This window comes from Sceloporus undulatus, chromosome 6 (assembly GCF_019175285.1).
Source record: "Sceloporus undulatus isolate JIND9_A2432 ecotype Alabama chromosome 6, SceUnd_v1.1, whole genome shotgun sequence".
In the NCBI taxonomy this organism is placed as follows: Eukaryota; Metazoa; Chordata; class Lepidosauria; order Squamata; family Phrynosomatidae; genus Sceloporus; species Sceloporus undulatus.
This window is the reverse complement of record NC_056527.1, coordinates 135,147,950-135,165,760: the sequence shown is the minus strand read 5'-3', so window position 1 is coordinate 135,165,760 and position 17,811 is coordinate 135,147,950. Positions and strand designations below refer to the sequence as shown.

The following is a 17,811-nucleotide window of genomic DNA, read 5'->3' as shown; positions in this document are numbered from 1 at the left end:
AACACAGCAATGCTAACAGAGATCTCAAAACATAAGCATCATTTTATCAACAAATCTGTACACCAAATCATAATAAGCTAGTGAGTAAATAGTTCAGTGCCTAGATAAAAAGATGTTGCAACACAGCAGTTATTTTAGGATCAGTATTGCAGTTTCTGATCCTATGAAAAGCCACACATACCTGTCCTCAGATCAGGTATAGCAGAGATCAATATGCATTAGAAGGCCCTCAAGGATCTATACGCAGAAGGTTCCACATTCAATCCTCAGTGTTTTCAGATAGGGCTGAAAAGAACTCCTCAGTGAAATCGTGAAACATGACTGCAAGTCAGTGTAGATTGGAAGTCAGCAACTTTGGTGTGGCTGGGGGCCACATTTTCACCCTCAACACTCATTGCAGGCTACACAAAGCTTGAAATCAGCAAAAAATGTGGAACAATTGCAGGGAGGAGGAACTAAGCAATCTAGAAGTAACCTAATACTGTAGTCTCTTCTGGCTTTGATTTTTATTTTTATTAAGTAGGGGAGGTACCAACCATTTACGTACTTAACTGCAAAATGGCTACTTCTCAGGAGAACTTGAGAGAAATCCTTTTGAAGGGCCTTTATCTCCCCTGGAGGAGAGGCTTTGGGGAACGCAGCGGAATGTGAGATGCAAAATAGGGCCTTGAGGACCACATTCTGAACTCCTCTGGTATAGACAATACAAAGGAAGGAGATGGTCTGATCATCTGACCGGGCAGAAAACAGCTTCTTAACATCCAGCTATGTTGCACTCTCACAAATTCTGAAAATTTCAAGATACTACATGATGGACATTTATAGCCATGCTGATTGAAAGCCAAAATGATGGTGAAATCCAGCGGAACAAATACAACTTAATGCCATCCCTTAGGGGGAAAATCCAGCTTGCAGCTCACTGAAGACATGCAGGAATACTACTGAAACAGAAGTCTAAACAGAATAAAAGGAAAAAAGAGAACTGCATCTTTAAAACGTCTCAGTATCCCAGATATTTATGACATTTTGAAAGGAAATACTGGATGTATAAGATAGTCCAGGTTTAATGGATTCACTGAACTAAAAGGAGTATGGGACCATCAAGTAGTGATTTCTGGCAGTGGGAGAAGCATGCATGACAAAGAAAGAATTATCTTGTCACCTTAGAGGAGAAGAGTTATATATTTTCAATAAGTATTTGCATTTTATCAAGAACTCAGGCTTATTTTAAAAATAGTACATAAAAGCTGAGTCTCTATTACCTGGAATTTTGTGGCTGAGATGGTGACATCTTTGCTTTCTGATGTACACAAATTTTGTTTCATGCATAAAATGATTTAAAACATTGCGTAAAATTATTTTCAGGCTATGTGTATAAGGTACATATGAAACATAAATGAATTTTGTTTTTAGACTTGGGTCCCACATCCAAAGCATGTCATTATGCATTGGAAATGACAGTAACAACCACCATCACCACAACAACAATAGTGTACATGAAAATAAAGGTATTCCAAAATTGTTTAAAAATATTCCAAAATCCAAAACACCTCCGGTCCTAAGCATTTCAGATAAAGGAGACTCAAACTGTACAACCAGTACAGCTGAAGATTTCCTGTACCTAGGATCAAACACTGATCAGAATGGAGACTGCAGTTAAGGAATAAGAAGACTAGGAATAGCAAGGGCAGCTATGAAAGAACTGGACACAGTCCTAAAGTGTAAAGATATACAACTGAGCACTAAAGTTGGAATCAGCCAAGCCATTGTATTACCCATCACTATGTATGGATGTGAGACCTGGACAGTGAAGAAGGTGGATAGGAAGAGAATCAACTCATTGGAGATGTCCTGTTGGTGAAGAGTGCTGAGGATACCTTGGACAGCCAAAAAGACAAACAAATGAGTCCTAGAGCAGATCAAGCCTGAACTCTCTCTGGAAGCCACAATGATGAACCTGAGGCTGTCATACTTTGGTCACATCATGAGAAGGCCTGACTCATTAGAAAGGACAATAATGTTAGGAAATGTAGAGGGTAGCAGAAAGAGAGAATGACTGCATGCCAGATGGCTAGACTCGATCAGAGAGGCCATGGGCCTGTATCTGCAGGACTGAAGCAGAGAAGTGGAAGACAGGGGACCTTGGAGATGTCTCATTCACAGGGTCGCCAGGAGTTGTGGTCAACTCAAAGGCAGTTAACAAAACTCAACCTGTACAGACAATCAAATCAAAATATTTTTATAAGTGGCTGACATTCACTGGGATTCCTAGGTAGCATGAGTTACCTTAAAGCAGTGATGGGCAACATTTTTTTTTATCAAGGGATGGATGTCTGTAGTAGATAGGGCTGAAAGCAGTGCCAGAATGTGAGCCCATTCCTCCTCTTTCTCTGACACCCCTTCCTCTTCCATTTCACCTAGCAGTGTGCAGGCACTGGCAAAAGTATGGAAGAATCACTTCCAGGAACAAGACCATGGGCAGCATGAGATCAGGCTGAGGAATACAGATTGTTATCCACCTATGCTCTGATTCAAGATTGTTTCTCTGTAATAATTCATATCTTGGGGAAAGTCTATTTAAAACCTGGCAATTTATTTGGCATATTCCTCATACCTTGTCAGTCCTTACACTCTCCTTGTTTTTCAGTCTTATTTCCAGTTGGCTTTTGTTATTCTTTACTCCCTCTGCAGATAAAGAAATGCTTTCCTGTTCTTTAATGAATCCTGCAAGAACAAACCAAGTAAATTGGAGCTTCTTGACATTACAACAAAAGCTGCTCTCCTGCTGGTTAGAACAAGATGTGGTAAATATTTATGTGGAATTCACAGACCTTTACCCTAAATAAGGATCCAGGCATGGGAAATGAACAGCTTCCCAGAGCTCTACACAGAGGATATGGAGAAGTCCCCAAGGAACAGAAGCCTCATCACTGATGGAAGCTGAAAGGTTGTGACTAAGTAGAGTGCTGCGTCAAATTAAAGAGCCTCCCTAGCCTCCCTTTTGCAAGGATCAATCTGCTACTACGGGAGTAGCCAGAAACTGCTGAACTGATTTAGAGAAGGTCGACATTTCAAAGTACAAGGCTAAGACAAGATATCGGTGACAATTGCAGAATAACAATTCAAAAATCTATTTACAGGCAACACTTTTAATAGGTCACTTTAAGAGGTCACAAAATAGTATACAAGTGATGGAAATCTTGAGAATTCAGCACCAGTCTAGGTAGTTAACCAGGACTGGGAGATCCTATAGTCACTCCAGATACTACAGATCAGTTTGCACCATACTTGACCATGATGGGCCAAGGATACTGGGAATGGAGTCTGATAACACCTGGACAGCCAAAGCTTCATCAATTCTGAGATAGATCAGGAGGGGGGTGACAAAGGAAGAGGTTGGCTGATGTTGAACCCATGGAATCTGCATTTAGTCACAGTCTTAGGAAGGAATGAGGGTGGATGTTGCAGACATTGAAATTAGGCTTCACCAGTTACTACGATAGCTTCAGATTGCATTAGGACTGCTGGGATGAAGAAACAAAGACATTCCTTATATTTTCACAAGTGAAATCAGAGCGAGCATTAATTAGCTAGGAAAATGTTATATCTCTGTGCATATTTATTTGCAATTTGATTTATATTTTATTAAATATTTTCTGAGAGCCAATGTGGTATAGCAGTTTGAGCATTACACTATGACCCTGGAGACCAATTCACACTCTTATATAATACTAAAGATTAATTTTATGTCTATCATGAGAAAATGTAGGTTATTTTAAAGAAAAAGAAGGCAACTCAATGGACAAGGGGAATTACTGAGGCAACTGAAAGCACTACCTGAATTACAGACAGTTTACAGAATCTGGAATAACCACTTAAAATCTGCATGCTAGCCAAAAAACATCAGAATCAGTGATTATAAAAATACAATGTATCAAATTAAAAAGAGAAAAATAGTAGCCAAAGAGCACTGAAGAAAGGAACAACTTCACTAAAGCTAAACAGATCTATGTCAGTGCATCAAAGGAAGACTGTTTGGGAACTCTATGTACACGGCACCAAACCTCTTGAATGAAAAGCAGGATAGCTGAAATAATAAACACTGGTAAAGTAACTTTACATCTAGTGGTTTAACCCATAAAACATCTATTCTTTCTTTCATAGCATACCAACATACTGCAGAACATTACTATGTTAATAGTCCACATCTCTCTCTCTCTCTCTGTGCGTGTATACAGTATATATATATATATATATATATATATGCATTTAAATCTAAACTTTGACACAGTCAGTATCAGAAAGCAACAAAACAGATACAGAATAAAAAGCTATAGTACCTATTTTCATTTTCCCAGGCTCTGAAGACGCAAAGATCCATTTCCTAAAACAGCTCCAGAGTCTTGTTCCTGTTAGTAGAAACACCCAAATTCTCGGTGGAGACAATCAACGGAAATTACAACAGAGTGCATCCTCGCTCATTCCAAATGAACTGTACAATTTACTTTGTCAGTGATAACAATATTGATTTTTTTCTACACTAATAATTCCGCACTGCCTTCAAGCCAATAAATAATCAATAGCCTTTTCCAGGCCTACCGATCTCCCTTTCAACATTTGACACAAGCAATTGTCTGCTTCTCAAAACAATAGTGTGCATGTGTTTGGGAGCCCTGTTCCAACACGCAAGCTACTGTACCATACTGGCTCTCAATCCTGTTTCAAATATGCTTCATAAATCAGTCAGGAAGGTTACCAATGATTCGAAATGACAGTTATGGAATAGAATGAAATGCAGTTGATCAGCCTGCAATATATAAATCCATGGCAGAGGTAAGATTTCAGCTACAACTCTAAAATCCAAGAGTCTAGCTATCTGTTGGATTGTGCAGGCTCTCCATTCTATTGTGTAATATACAGAAGACATCAGCAATTTTCTACCACCGAGCAAACATAAGTCAGCAGGTTCTTTTATCTGACAATTAACCATGCTAAAAGTTTCAGTTAGTTTAAAAATAATGTCTAATAATGTGTAAAAGCTGGTCTTCGTTCCTAGCTACTGCCAACATAAGCTAGGAGGATAAAATGTGGCAAATGAATAATTTTTCTATAGGTATGAATTGGCAAAATCCATAATTCGTTTTTTTAAAAAATGTGAATGCAAACCTATACTAAATGGATTTCCACCCAACTTCAAATCTGGAAGTTTTCATCTTCAGTGAATCTAGATCAGGAAAATATTTTGGAGATGAGAACTAGTGGTACAGTAGCCTAACATTCAGCAAAACCAGGCATAGGATTATGGACAGAGCAATTTAGTTGTTTACACCTCATTGCAGACATGCTGCTGAAACTTTCTCAGCACCCCTGAGTAAGGAACAAAGGGCTCTTTTGGTCTGGCATGCTTCCCTGCACACATTCAATGTGCTAGAAAGAAAAGTGATAAGGCAGCATAATTCTGAAGCTTTCACGGCCGGAATCCACAGTTTTTGGTGGGTTTTTCGGGCTATGAGGCTGTGTTCTAGAAGAGTTTATTCCTAACATTTCGCCAGCAGCTGTGCCTGGCATCTTCAAAGAATGCTGGCATGGAAGTGACTGGGGTATATATATTGTTGGTTGAGAGGAAACGATTTGCATGTTAATCTGTGTATTGTTCTGTTGTTGAATGGAATGTTGCCTGAGGCCTTGCCAGAATGGCTTACACACTGCTAATTTGTCCAGTCTCCTGCTCTCAGTCATACAATTTAACGAAGGCGGTTTACAGACCATCCCTTTGGGGCAGCCTGTTCCCGCCCCTTTCCCCGCCAGATCAGGGCCTCAGCTGCCACAGCGGCAGCCTCTAAGGCCCCGATCAGCCGCTTTCCAGGCCGCAAGGAAGCGGCAAAAGGCCACTTCCCCGCAGCCTGGAAAGGGGTGTCCTTGGGGCTTCAAGCCCCAAGGACACCTGACGGTGGCGGGGACAAACAGAAAGGGGCCGCTTGGCCCATTTATGTTGTGCGTCGCTGGCGCAGCCATCTAAAGGCTGCACCCAGCGACGCAAAGCTGGAAGGAGCTCCGAAATGGAGCTCTTTCCAGCACCGTGCAAAGGGCACCCCAGGCGCCCTCGCGCAGCGCCAGTATGTCACTTCCGCACCACTCCGTTTGGAGGCGGCGCGGTCGTGACGTACCAATGTGTATAGGGCACTGCCATTTTGTACGTGCTTGGCACGTACTAGGGTTAGGGCGTCTAACCCTAGTATGTGCCGAGCACGTACTTTGTGCGCATCTATAACGCACCTAAGACTCAAGCAGAAGTGAATGGGGCAGGGGATTAGGTCCAGCAGATACTGCCTACCTTTATGTCCCTGAAAGGCTACAGCGGAAGCAGTTGAGATAGTCAGGGCCTTTCATCAGCTGAATAATCTATTAAAGAAAGAAATATTCTAGAAACGAGTAGCTGTAACTTTGACAAGTCGCCAGAGACTTAACTTCAGCTCTCTTCACTGCACATTATATGTCTCGACAGGGCAGGTACAGTGTGCATCATTAATACCTAGCTTCTTTGCTCTGTTTCTCCACCTCAGTTATTTCAAACACCAGCTCTAATTCAAATAAGAAGACCACATCTACTGCTCAGCATAGGAGATAAAATATTAAAAAATTTAAATGATCCATGTTTTTTTAAAAAATAATAAAAACCCGAAAGATGACAGAGTAGTCATGGGCTTTCTTTTTTGTTGTTTTTTTAAGTGATGTGAGCGTCTGCAAACGTTCGGTGGAATTTGCTCTTCAAATATCTCAGGAAGCACTGCACAGATCTAAAAGAATGATTCCCTCGCAATGCAAAACGAGTGATAGGTAGAGGGAAAAAATGTAAAGTGTTTCTTCTCAGGCACCCTGATGTTCTTGTCAGCGGAATAAACAAACAGTCCTGATGAAGAACTTCCAGCATGCGGTGGAAGCACTGATGACAGAAATGGGATCCTTGTCAACTGGCTGTCTTCCAGATAATGAGACCAGAGAGAGCAGCAAACAGCCGATGACTCACAACCTGTTGCAAGTTTATTTTTCAACCATGTTTAATTATCTACCACTTATCAATGGCAAAGGAATGCTTCTAGAAGAGATACCCTCCTTCAGAAAGCCTACCACAAAAGTCAAAAATAGGATCTTTTCAGAACACAGCATTTCTTCCAGATTTGCACCTGCTAGCAAGCATCAGCAATACATATCAAGAGCTAAGGGATGTCGGCCTATGAAAGGATTCAGCCACTTCCAAAAAGCTTTTCACACTCCAACGGTGAACCCTGAGTCACCACAGCTGGGAATGTATGTATTTATTTATTTTGACAGCTTCATATCCCCAACAACGGAGGTAGTTTCCTGGTTTTTTGCAAAGAGCATGCAGAAATTCAGGTTAAAAAAACAGATAAGATTATACATTAATGGAAAAAGTCCCAGACTACAAGAGAAAGTTAAGCATTTGGAATTTATTATCCATAACTGAAATGTGAAATGCTTCAAGAATTATTTTCAGCAGACAATTCATGCTTCACACATAGCTTTTATGTATTGTGTACGTACAGGCTAGAAAAAAAGATGACAGACAGGTATATAGATGGATATGGGCAAGTCATTTGAGAGATTATTCTTAAAATTGCATGAAAACTAGTACTCTTCACCAATACTTCCTCAGAGTGTATTATATCAAGAAGAGATGAGTCCTTTCTATAAAATGAAATGCATTCAGTCACTGGGAATAAGAACTGGGAATGCAGCAGCAAATGATGGCTTGCAAGAGATACAATTTCCTTTATCATAATTTCATAAAATATTCATTTCAAACATGTAGGTTGCCTTGAACACTAATATATAGTATTTCCTCTGAGCCTATATTGCTTTTTCTGAGACATTTTTACTTCTATCTGTATTTTGCAGCTGTATGCAGCACAACCTAATAATAATACAATTCAGTGGTCCTCAACCAATTGCATGCATACAACTGATAGATACAGGAGTAGTTTAGGTCAGACCTAGCGTTTTCATTAACACTTATTAAACATTATCTGTGTGTTTACAGTTACTGTAGCAGTAAAACTGTAAGTTTAACAGCATTAAAACAAATTTATTTACAGATGGTAAAGATAATAACAAAACATCTGTAAACATTTAATTGTCTTTATGGGGCAAAGTAGGCTTTTTATTTCTATCACAGAGGGAACCAAGTTATGAGATACAGTACTACAACTGGGGATCGGGATTCAAATTCCCACTCAGCCATGGAAATTCACTGGGTGACCTCTGGCAGGTCACACTCTCTCAGCCTCAGAGGAAGGTGAAGGCAAATCCCCTCTGAACAAATCTTGCCAAGAACCCATTCTAATAGGTTTGCCTTAAGGTCACTATAATTCATAAAATGACTTGAAAGCACACAACAAAAGGTTAAGGATTGTTGACATGCCCTTTTCCGTGTCAGAATGAGACAAGAATCTCCAAACTACATACAACCTTCTATACCCCTGCTGCAAAACACTCCAGTGGTAACTCAGGACTCTGGAGTTTAGAGGTGCAGCGTATGTCTGTATCTGGCAGAGGTTTCAGCTTCTCTGAATGCTGCATCAGCTGAAAATCTGTATTGCCTTGCCTATAAAAGTCAGTTCCAGATAACAGCTTCCCTAACCAGCCATGGAAGTGGAAGTGGAAACGGCAGATGCAGTACCAAACTGTGATAAAATCATAACCCACAAGAGCCACTTCCGCCTCTAGACACCACAAGAACTGCGTATGGGAAACCACAATCTCTCATCTTGATTTTTTATTAACAGATGGCAGGAGCGTATCACCGGTTAGAAATCTGCAGCTTCTTGTTATGTGCTTTCCTTGGTCTTGCAATCAATATTTGCTTCAAATCCTTAGGGAGCTGAGTTCTCTTAGGTTTTTTCCTCCTCTCATGCCTAACACCATTACATGCCTAACACCATAGTTTGATTTTATACCAATAACTCAATGGGTCAACATTTTACACATCCCAGTAGAATTATTTGTCCCTTCTCTGCTCCATTCTTCCTCCAACAATTGGGAGGGGGGCACTTGCACCTTGCCTTCATTCTCCCTGGCACAGTAGTTGTTTATGGAGAACTATTCTTTCTGGTATTTAAGCTAAGGTGCTGGATGGCCGTCGGTCGGGGATGGTTTGACTGAGATTTATGGCGTGGCAGGGGGTTGGATTGGATGGCCCTTGTGGTCTTTTCCAATTCTATGATTCTATGATTCTATGAGCTATAAAGGCACCAGATCCTGTCTGATCTTGGAAGCTAAGCAAGGCCGGCCCCTGTTAGTACTTGGATGGGAGACTACCAATGAACACCAGATGCTGTAGGCACCAGATGAAAGAACTGGCAAAACCACTTCTGAGTATTCTTTGTTTAAGCAAACTCTATGAAATTCATGGGGTTGCCAAAAGGCACACACACACACAATAAAAGCACTGACAGCAATAAGTGTAGAGGAACACATGCTGTTGTTACCTGGATTACTTTGTGCAGTTTTCCCCCCTTCACACAAAGTTTTCTAACTTCTTCTCCCCCCTCCCCCTCATTCCTGTAGTACATCTGGAGTTCTTGCCAAGGTCCAATGACCCTTCCTCCCTCAGACTAGATTCCAAGAGCTCTTCCTCCAGGCACCTTCTATAATATTGGCTCATTCAATATTCCACAAAAAACATGTCTAAACTGCTCACAGACTCCTATCAGCTTTAATTTTTCAGCATGGGAAGCCATCCAATTATTCCGTCATGTGACATAACAAACTGGGACTCTGAACAGAGCAAGCCTGAGTTCATTTTCCTACACAAACAAGAACTATGGAAGAACAGCACATTTAGCTGCAACGGAAAATTGCTTAAATAAGTGAGATTTCCTTGCTGCACAGACTTTGCTGCAGACAGGTTAAGCTATTCCAAGCAGATTGCTTCTGCAAAGCCACACCTCATTCGTGTGCGTACAGGCAGACAACTAAGTAGTTCTCCCTTTGGCAGTCTCTACATGCCATTTCTCTATCCGCACCAACTCTGGTTAATTCACACCTTGCGCTGCACACCACGTCTCCCAGTGAGATCATAACAGAAGAGCCATAATTTCTCTGAGCTGTTTAAACAAGTTTAAAGGCTTAAAGTGCATCTCCCAAGTCAGCACAACCGGTTGAAATCCTAAAGATGACAATATGTTTCTAACAGAGAGCGCAGTTCTTTGGTCATCAACCACCAAACGCTGAAGGACAGTTGACAAACATTGGGATAAGGACCCAGACAAATCAGATTATACTGAAGTGAGCTACAAACTCTTATGAGCTACATGGTCAGGGAATGTGAGTGGTTTACACACCTATTGCATGCCATGGGAAGCACCCTTTCAGGTCATTATGGTGTTACACTAGAAACTGGTAATCACAGAAATGTGCTGCATGCAGTAAGACTCAGTATTTATCCAATTCTCTTAATTAGGTGGTACAAATTTTAGAGGGGTTATGGATAACAAAAATACTTGAACACAAAGGACCGTAAAGCTATACAGGTTGTAACAAAAATCTGAAGGCTTGTGGAGTAGCTCTCACATGAAAAGGATGATGGGAGGGGGGGAATTCCTCAGCTTTTTTGGCAATCGCTGTCCAATTCTCACCTCTCCTTCCTCATACTGTTAGCCAATTTGAAACACGAAGACTCGCTAATTGGTTTCTTTCTGACTTTGGCTTAATCCAAAGATGATGTTCTGGATGACATGGAAATAATGCAGTATCCATTACTGCCCTGAACTTTCAGTTCTCCGTAAGCATTACAGGCTTGTGTCACTCTAAGTTCAGTGCAACCCAAATATTACATACATTTGGCCAGCAGTATCCTGCCTCCACCCAAGTAATTACCTTGGCACCCACAGCTTTCTTCAAAACCAGAAAATCAAGCTCCAGCATCTGCTAGTACCAGAATAAAAGCCTGGAGAGAAGTGACAAGTTTTAAGCGACAAGAATGACCAAAGCCTTCAGCTTTTACTTCGAGGAGAGAAATAATAGCTAAAAGCAACCACAAACTAAAGATATGCTATCAGCAGATGTAGTTTGTAAAAACTGTATCTCATGGACAGAGTTGCTGACTGCAGGAAAGTGAGACCCTCATAAAAGGAGGACTCCATTTTTTGTAATGCCAGTTTGCAAGAAAACTAGTTAGAAATCACAGGCTGAGGAAGGCTACAGCTTGCTACTTAAAAAAGCAGATTTGAGACCTCTTCTTTGCCGATGGTGCAAACAACCAGCTTGCAGACATCGTGGTGAAGTGCTTGAACGTCAACATAAGCACACTCTACACACAATGTTCATTCTTCTCATAAAGGAAACAGGTATCACTAACACTACCTGAATGACCCCTGCACACTAAGCTAATGCTGCCTCTCGGTCTTGCAACTCTCACAGTAGGGTTACTTAAGGACCATCTTGCCTGAATGAAAAGATCTCACTTTCAAAATTTATCTTCCTAGCTTCTCTGTGCTCTTTTAGTAAATTAGTGTTCTTTAGCTTGCAAAAAAAATTTTTTTTTGTAAATCACATTAGGAAAATCACCTGCAAAATGGAATATAGATATTTGAATATAGAGAGTGTGTTTATTTATATTTTATTGGCTTATATCACTCACTTCAGTATGTTTCCATGGTGTCTGGGAAGAGACGGAGATAGTCAGAAATATGCTTACCTTAACATTCAAAGGAAAAGAAAGACTGCCACCAGTACAGTTCATTTATCTCTGAGTTAGAGAATGAAAAGCTTTCAATTAATGTGCTACAGTTTCATGAACAATAGTTGGGAAATCCCACTGTCCACCAACTGAAATTCCTCAATTGCTATGTGGGCACACACCTGTTCCTTCAAGCAAATTAGAAGGGGGGGAAAGTTTGCAACCCTATAGTACATGTCTAGTCAAAGTCTGCCCTGTTGAATTCAGTGAGACTTACAGGTTTTCATAGATTTACAACATCCCTCTATTTTAGTATTTAGTTGATGGAAGAAAGCAGCAATGAAGGAGTTTGTAATGGCATAAAATTTCCTCTTCACCCCAGTTTACAGTGATGACAGAAGGGGTTTTGGACACTGTCCTAAGAATTCATCCAACAGAAAATGCTGAACATGGGTAAAACATGGGTAGCATTTTTTAATTTTCACATTCAATTTATCCCAAATTATCTGAATTATCATTACCTGCAAAGCAATGAAATAAAAAAAAAAGTTTCACCTACAGTAGGACAAGTGGACTATAAATTAACAGGAAAGGTGGGTACATTCAAATGTTTCTAGGCACAAAAAAATGACCCCTCTTAGTTATTTCCAATTTTCATCTCAGCACTAGCTTCCCCAGCAATGAAGACGGAAACCTTTATGAATGCCATAGCTCTACCATAAGTCTGTCTACCCAAAACAGTAGGACAGAGGAAGTCCAAAGTCAGATTGTCTGCTTTCAGAATGGGACAGAAGTTCTCTTTTCTCTGTTATCCAACAGGCGAGACCTGAGCCATTAAAGCCAGATGTCAATTCAGGGGAAAATAAAAACTGATCCAGCAAATCATCATAAATGCACTATCTCACACAAACACAAACATACATATGGTGTTAAGATGAAGTTCTTTATAGGTGAATGTATTTGGGATTAATTCCCACTGAATTCAATGGGGCCTGTTTCTGAGATACATATAACTACTCTGAAACAAGCCCCATTGAATTCAATGGGAATTAATCCCAAATGCATACATCTATAAAGAACTTCACCTTAACACAATTTAAGCAGAGAGACAGAGATAAAAAGGAAAGTTTAAAAAAAGAAGTATAATCACATTTTCCATATGAGTAAGAAGGAACTGGCAAAACCACCTCTGAGTATTCCTTGCCTAAGAAAACCTTATGAAATTTATAGGATCACCGTGAATCATCTTCAAGACACATATGTACATAGAGGGGAAAAGATTAAGGATACAGAAAGAACCTTTAAAAAGGAGACAAATTTCAAACCCTTGAGAAATCAGTTAGAGGACATTTATTATGTAAGCTCAAAGGGCAAGATTAAGTAACAATGAAAAATAAGAATGATACAATGATCTCCCTAAAGAAATTAAAAAGGCCGTTATAGTCTACATTAATGACAGTGAAGGAATATATTAGACAGAGCAACAAATAAGAAGAGATTAATATATAGACCCAAGAGAAACTAGAACCCAGAATCACACCATGAATCTGAATGGTGAGCAATTTAAGAAATACTACAGTTGGCCCTCCAGATTTGTGGTTTTGACTTTTGCAGACTTGATTATTTGCAGATTTGATTAATATGTTCTAACAATGTCTAGGTCTTGAAGCCTGACTCTGCCAGAAGTTGACCATAGAGTCCCACTGGAGAACCTATGATTCCTAGAGAAAACACTTCTCTGGGCATTTGTAGGTCCTCCAGAGCAATTTATGGTCAACATCTGCTGGATTTTGGCCACAGAGTTAGAATCATAGAATAACAGAGTTGGAAGAGACTGCTATGGCCATCCAGTCCAACCCCCTGCCATGCAGGAAATTACAATCAAAGCACCCCTGACAGATGGTCATCCAGCCTCTGTTTAAAGACCTCCAAGGAAGGAGACTCCACTACACTCCGAGGGAGTGCATTCCATTGTCGAACAGCCCTTACTGTCAGGCAGTTCCTCCTAATGTTGAGCTGGAATCTCTTTTCCTGCAGCTTGCATCCATTGTTCCGGGTCCTGTTCTCTGGAGCAGCAGAAAACAAGCTTGCTCCCTCCTCAATATGACATCCCTTCAAATATTTAAACAGGGCTATCATATCACCTCTTAACTTTCTCTTCTCCAGGCTAAACATCCAGTTGCTCTGGAGGACCTAGAGATTCCTAGAGAGGTGTTCTCTCAGGTTTAAAAAAGTGTTGCTGTAAAAAGAAAGTATAACTCCAAAGAGGATCAAAAGTTCATGATTATTTGAATTTCACAGATCATTGACAAAAAGCTGGCCACAAACCACTGGTATCAGTCAGTGATATATTGAGCAAAGCCAGATGGAAAAGAAAGCACTACCTACAACCAAAACTAAATTAACCACAATGAATTCACCTCAGACATTCACCAAGAAGTGGATCTTGGACGAAGACAAGATTACATACAGCATTATGTTTGCAGAGTCAAAACTTAGGCCCAATGAAAAAGAGGTCTTTAAGAGCAGAGGTCATTTGCAGTGGCATGGAAGTATAAGCTTCCTACTGTTTTTATTTCTTCCCACATCTAAGCTATAGACAGAAAGTAAGCTTCCACCATTGTCAGCAGATATTTTGTAAAAGTCAGCCGGATGCACGTATCAAGTATGCAAATATTTTAAACATCTGCAAATGTAAGCCTATAGTTTTACAGTTGCTGGAAACACAAGAATGAAGTGCCCCCTTTTTAAAGCCACCAACCAGTTCCTGTGTTTTAATATTTGATTAAGTTACTATGGTCCAAAACACATTGCAGAAATAATCCAGTTTGACGCCACTTTAACTGCCCTGGTTCAACACTAGGGAATTCTGGGAAATATAGTTTTGTGAGACATTTGGTCTTCTCTGTTGAGAGCTCTGGGATCACAGCAAACTATAAGTCCCGGGATTCCCTAGCAGTGAGCCAGGACAGTTGCAGCCGTCTCAAACTGGGTTATTTCTGCAGTGTGTTTTGGACCTAGGTACTTATAAGTCAAGTAAAATAATTAGAATGAGGAAACAACGTTATCATATAGACAAATAACCAAAGTCTGAGCTCAAGCTATGTAGAACAAATGTTATTGCTACACATTACTTTTCTGCGGCTGCATCTGCACTGCATAAATAATCCATCTTGACACCGCTTTATTTGTCATGGCTCAATGCTATGGAATTCTGGGAACTGCAGTTTGTTTTGGCACCAGAGCACAGCTGCAACCTACAACTCCCAGAATCCCACAGCACTGAGCCATGGCAGTTAAATCAGCGTCAAACCCGATTATTTCTGCAGTGCGGATGGAGCCTTGGAGACTGTTTCAGAGCTCCTAATATTCAAAATTCAGTTATGCAATGTAAAATTAATCATATGCAGCTCTAATTTAAGTCAAGGCTATAAAAATAAAACAGGCTCACCATTTTAGAAATCTGCTACATTCAGTGGTCAAGCCTATAAAAGTCTACTCACAAGTAAGCCCTACTGAGTTCAATGGAGCTGGGTAAATGTTCAGAGGACTCCACCTTTGGTCTGTTCTGTACCCAGCTCTGGAATCCAGAACGTTATCTCTCAGAAGATCAAGAGAGCTTGCTTATGTTCCTGGTGACTCTATGACTCAGATGTAAAATAAACTCTTCAGGACTATTATAGCGATCACAAGGTCAAATATTTTGACCAACATGGCTATGTTTTTGAGAGGCGAAATGCGAACTAGCATTCCTTCTATTAGGAAGATTAAGAGGTATTTGCCAGGAGGGGAAATAGCTGCCTAATGAATTTTTCATATTCTTCTCATCAAAATGGGAAACTATCATGGCTCAGATTAGGAAAAACCACACTTAAAAATGCATGACACCTGCTACCTAAACCATAAAAATGGCACTTGTCTACTTTATACCCCATTTAGCCTTTGCCCAGATTGGATTGACGGTGGTTTGTTAATTTAAATTGGTGAGATTTTAATTGTGATTTCTTTACAGATTATTTTAATTATTACTTGTTTGATTGTAATTTTAAGTGGAAGAGGGATATGTGGGTTATATTTAAGTTATTGTTGGGATTTTATGCCAGCCGCTCCAGTTGCTTGTTCAAAGAAGCTGGAGATTTCATATTTTATTTAAAGATAACCTAAGTCTCAATGAGCTAGACTACAGGTTCCCAAACTTTTGTCCTCCAGATGTTTTGGACTTCAGGTCCCAGAATTCCTGGCTAGCCAAGCTGGTTAGGGCTTCTGGGAGCTGAAATCCCAAAACACCTGGAGGACCAAAGTTTGGGGACCACTGAACTAGACCATTACCACAAAACAGACTGAAGAGGGCAACTGCAGACTAACAGATGTTCTTGCTACAACTCCCATTGCAGGGAGTTACAGTCCAGAAACATCTGGAATGGCATAGGCTGCCCACCTGTGTGACCGACCTCTTAGGTTTGAGTACTGCTAGTAGTGAGGAACCTCTGGTCCTCCAGGTTCTGACAAACTACCATTCCCATCATACCTCACCACCAGCCAAGCTGAAGGAAGTTTTAGCCAGGCTCATTGAGGGTTTGGTTGTGGCATCATGTAGCATCTCCATAAGGGGAGATGCTACAAACCAAGCCCTCATGAGCCTGGCTAAAACTTCCTTCAGTTTGGCTGGTGGTGAGATATGATGGGAATGGTAGTTCATCCGAACCTGGAGTGCCGAAAGTTCCCTATCCCTGTAGTAGTGCAATGAGAGCTAGTATGATGTAGCAGTTTGAGCTTTGGACTACAACTCAGGAGACTAGGCTTCAAAGACATAGCCATGTTAGTTAGTCAACCAGTCCCAAAGGTGCAATAAGATCTCTCCAGAGACAAGAGTTTGAATCCTCACTTGACTATGGAAGGCAATTCTTAGCCTCAGAGGCCTCTCTTAGCCTCAGAGGAGGACAAAGCTGGTCAAGAAAACCCCTTGAGAAGTTCAGACTAGGACTGCCAAACATAAGAAACAATCTGAAAGCACACAACAACAAAACCAACAAAATAATGTAATGCAGTGAGATCCAAAAAGGCAACAGGGAAAGCAACAATCATATGCCAACCTCAATACACTTCTCTTCTACTATGGAGATGGAGAGTTCAGCATCTAGTTTCAGGAGAACTAAATATAAAGACACATCATGGGTTCCAGAAACAGAGGCATTCTCAGAATGAAGAAGGTCACTGTGCCATGTAAGTTGACCACCATATTACATGTTTCCCCATTTCCTCCAAATGGATCTTCACTGCCACTATTTGCAGCCTAACTGGCAGGGCTTCTATAGAAAGCCCAAGCTTTCACTGACAACAACAACAACAACAACAACAACAACAATAATAATATATTTAATAATATATTTGTGAAGTCAAAGGCTTTCATGGCCAGCATCTATAATTTTGTAGGTTTTTTGGGGCTTTGTGCCCATGTTCTAGAAGAGTTTATTCCTGACGTTTCAGGAATAAACCCTTCCAGAAAGATGCCAGCCACAGATGCTGGCGAAACGTCAAGAATAAACTCTTCCAGAACACGGCCAAATAGCCCAAAAAAACCCACACAAAACTAATAACCTATTTCTTAACCACCTCTCCCCATGGACTGAGGCAAGGAACAACAAGTAAACAATTAACAACATTAAATAAACACATTAAACGCTTAATACAAAGACATATCTCCCCACAGCAACTTTTACCACCATCAGAGAATGCCAGAATGCAGATCTGGACCAAGAGACCCTGAACATTGTATTAGGCTAAAGCAGCAATCCTCAAACTTTGGTCCTCCGTGTGTTTTGTACTTCCAACTCCCAGAAGGCCAAACCAACTTAGCCAACAGTCAGGAATTATGGGAGCTGAAGTCCAAAACATCTGGAGGGACAAAGTTTGGAAACCACTGGGCTAAAGCATTCTCCAACCTAACCCAGGTTTTCTTAAGATGCTGGTGAAACGTCAGGGATAAACGCTTCTAGAACATGGCCACATGGTCCTAGAAACCCACAAAAAACTATGGATGCCAGCCATGAAAGCCTTCGACTTCCCAACTAACCCATTTGGTTCAGACCCCAGCAGATCAAATGGGGGGTTGA

The 17,811-nt window shown here is 40.6% G+C and overlaps 1 protein-coding gene across 4 annotated transcripts in view; it reads right to left on the bottom strand.

Moving 5' to 3' along the window:
- Window positions 1-17,811, bottom strand: part of ARHGEF12 (Rho guanine nucleotide exchange factor 12) — a 79,504-nt gene that overhangs the window by 59,775 nt on the left and 1,918 nt on the right. For 2 of the 4 annotated variants that reach the window (XM_042471862.1, XM_042471864.1), the window contains exon 2: window positions 4,341-4,409. The exons of the other annotated variants lie outside the window; for them this stretch is intronic. In XM_042471862.1, coding sequence (XP_042327796.1) covers window positions 4,341-4,381 — 41 coding nt within the window. In that variant the 5' untranslated portion in view covers window positions 4,382-4,409. The remainder of the gene's footprint in view (window positions 1-4,340; window positions 4,410-17,811) is intronic. 4 annotated transcript variants of the gene reach the window in all.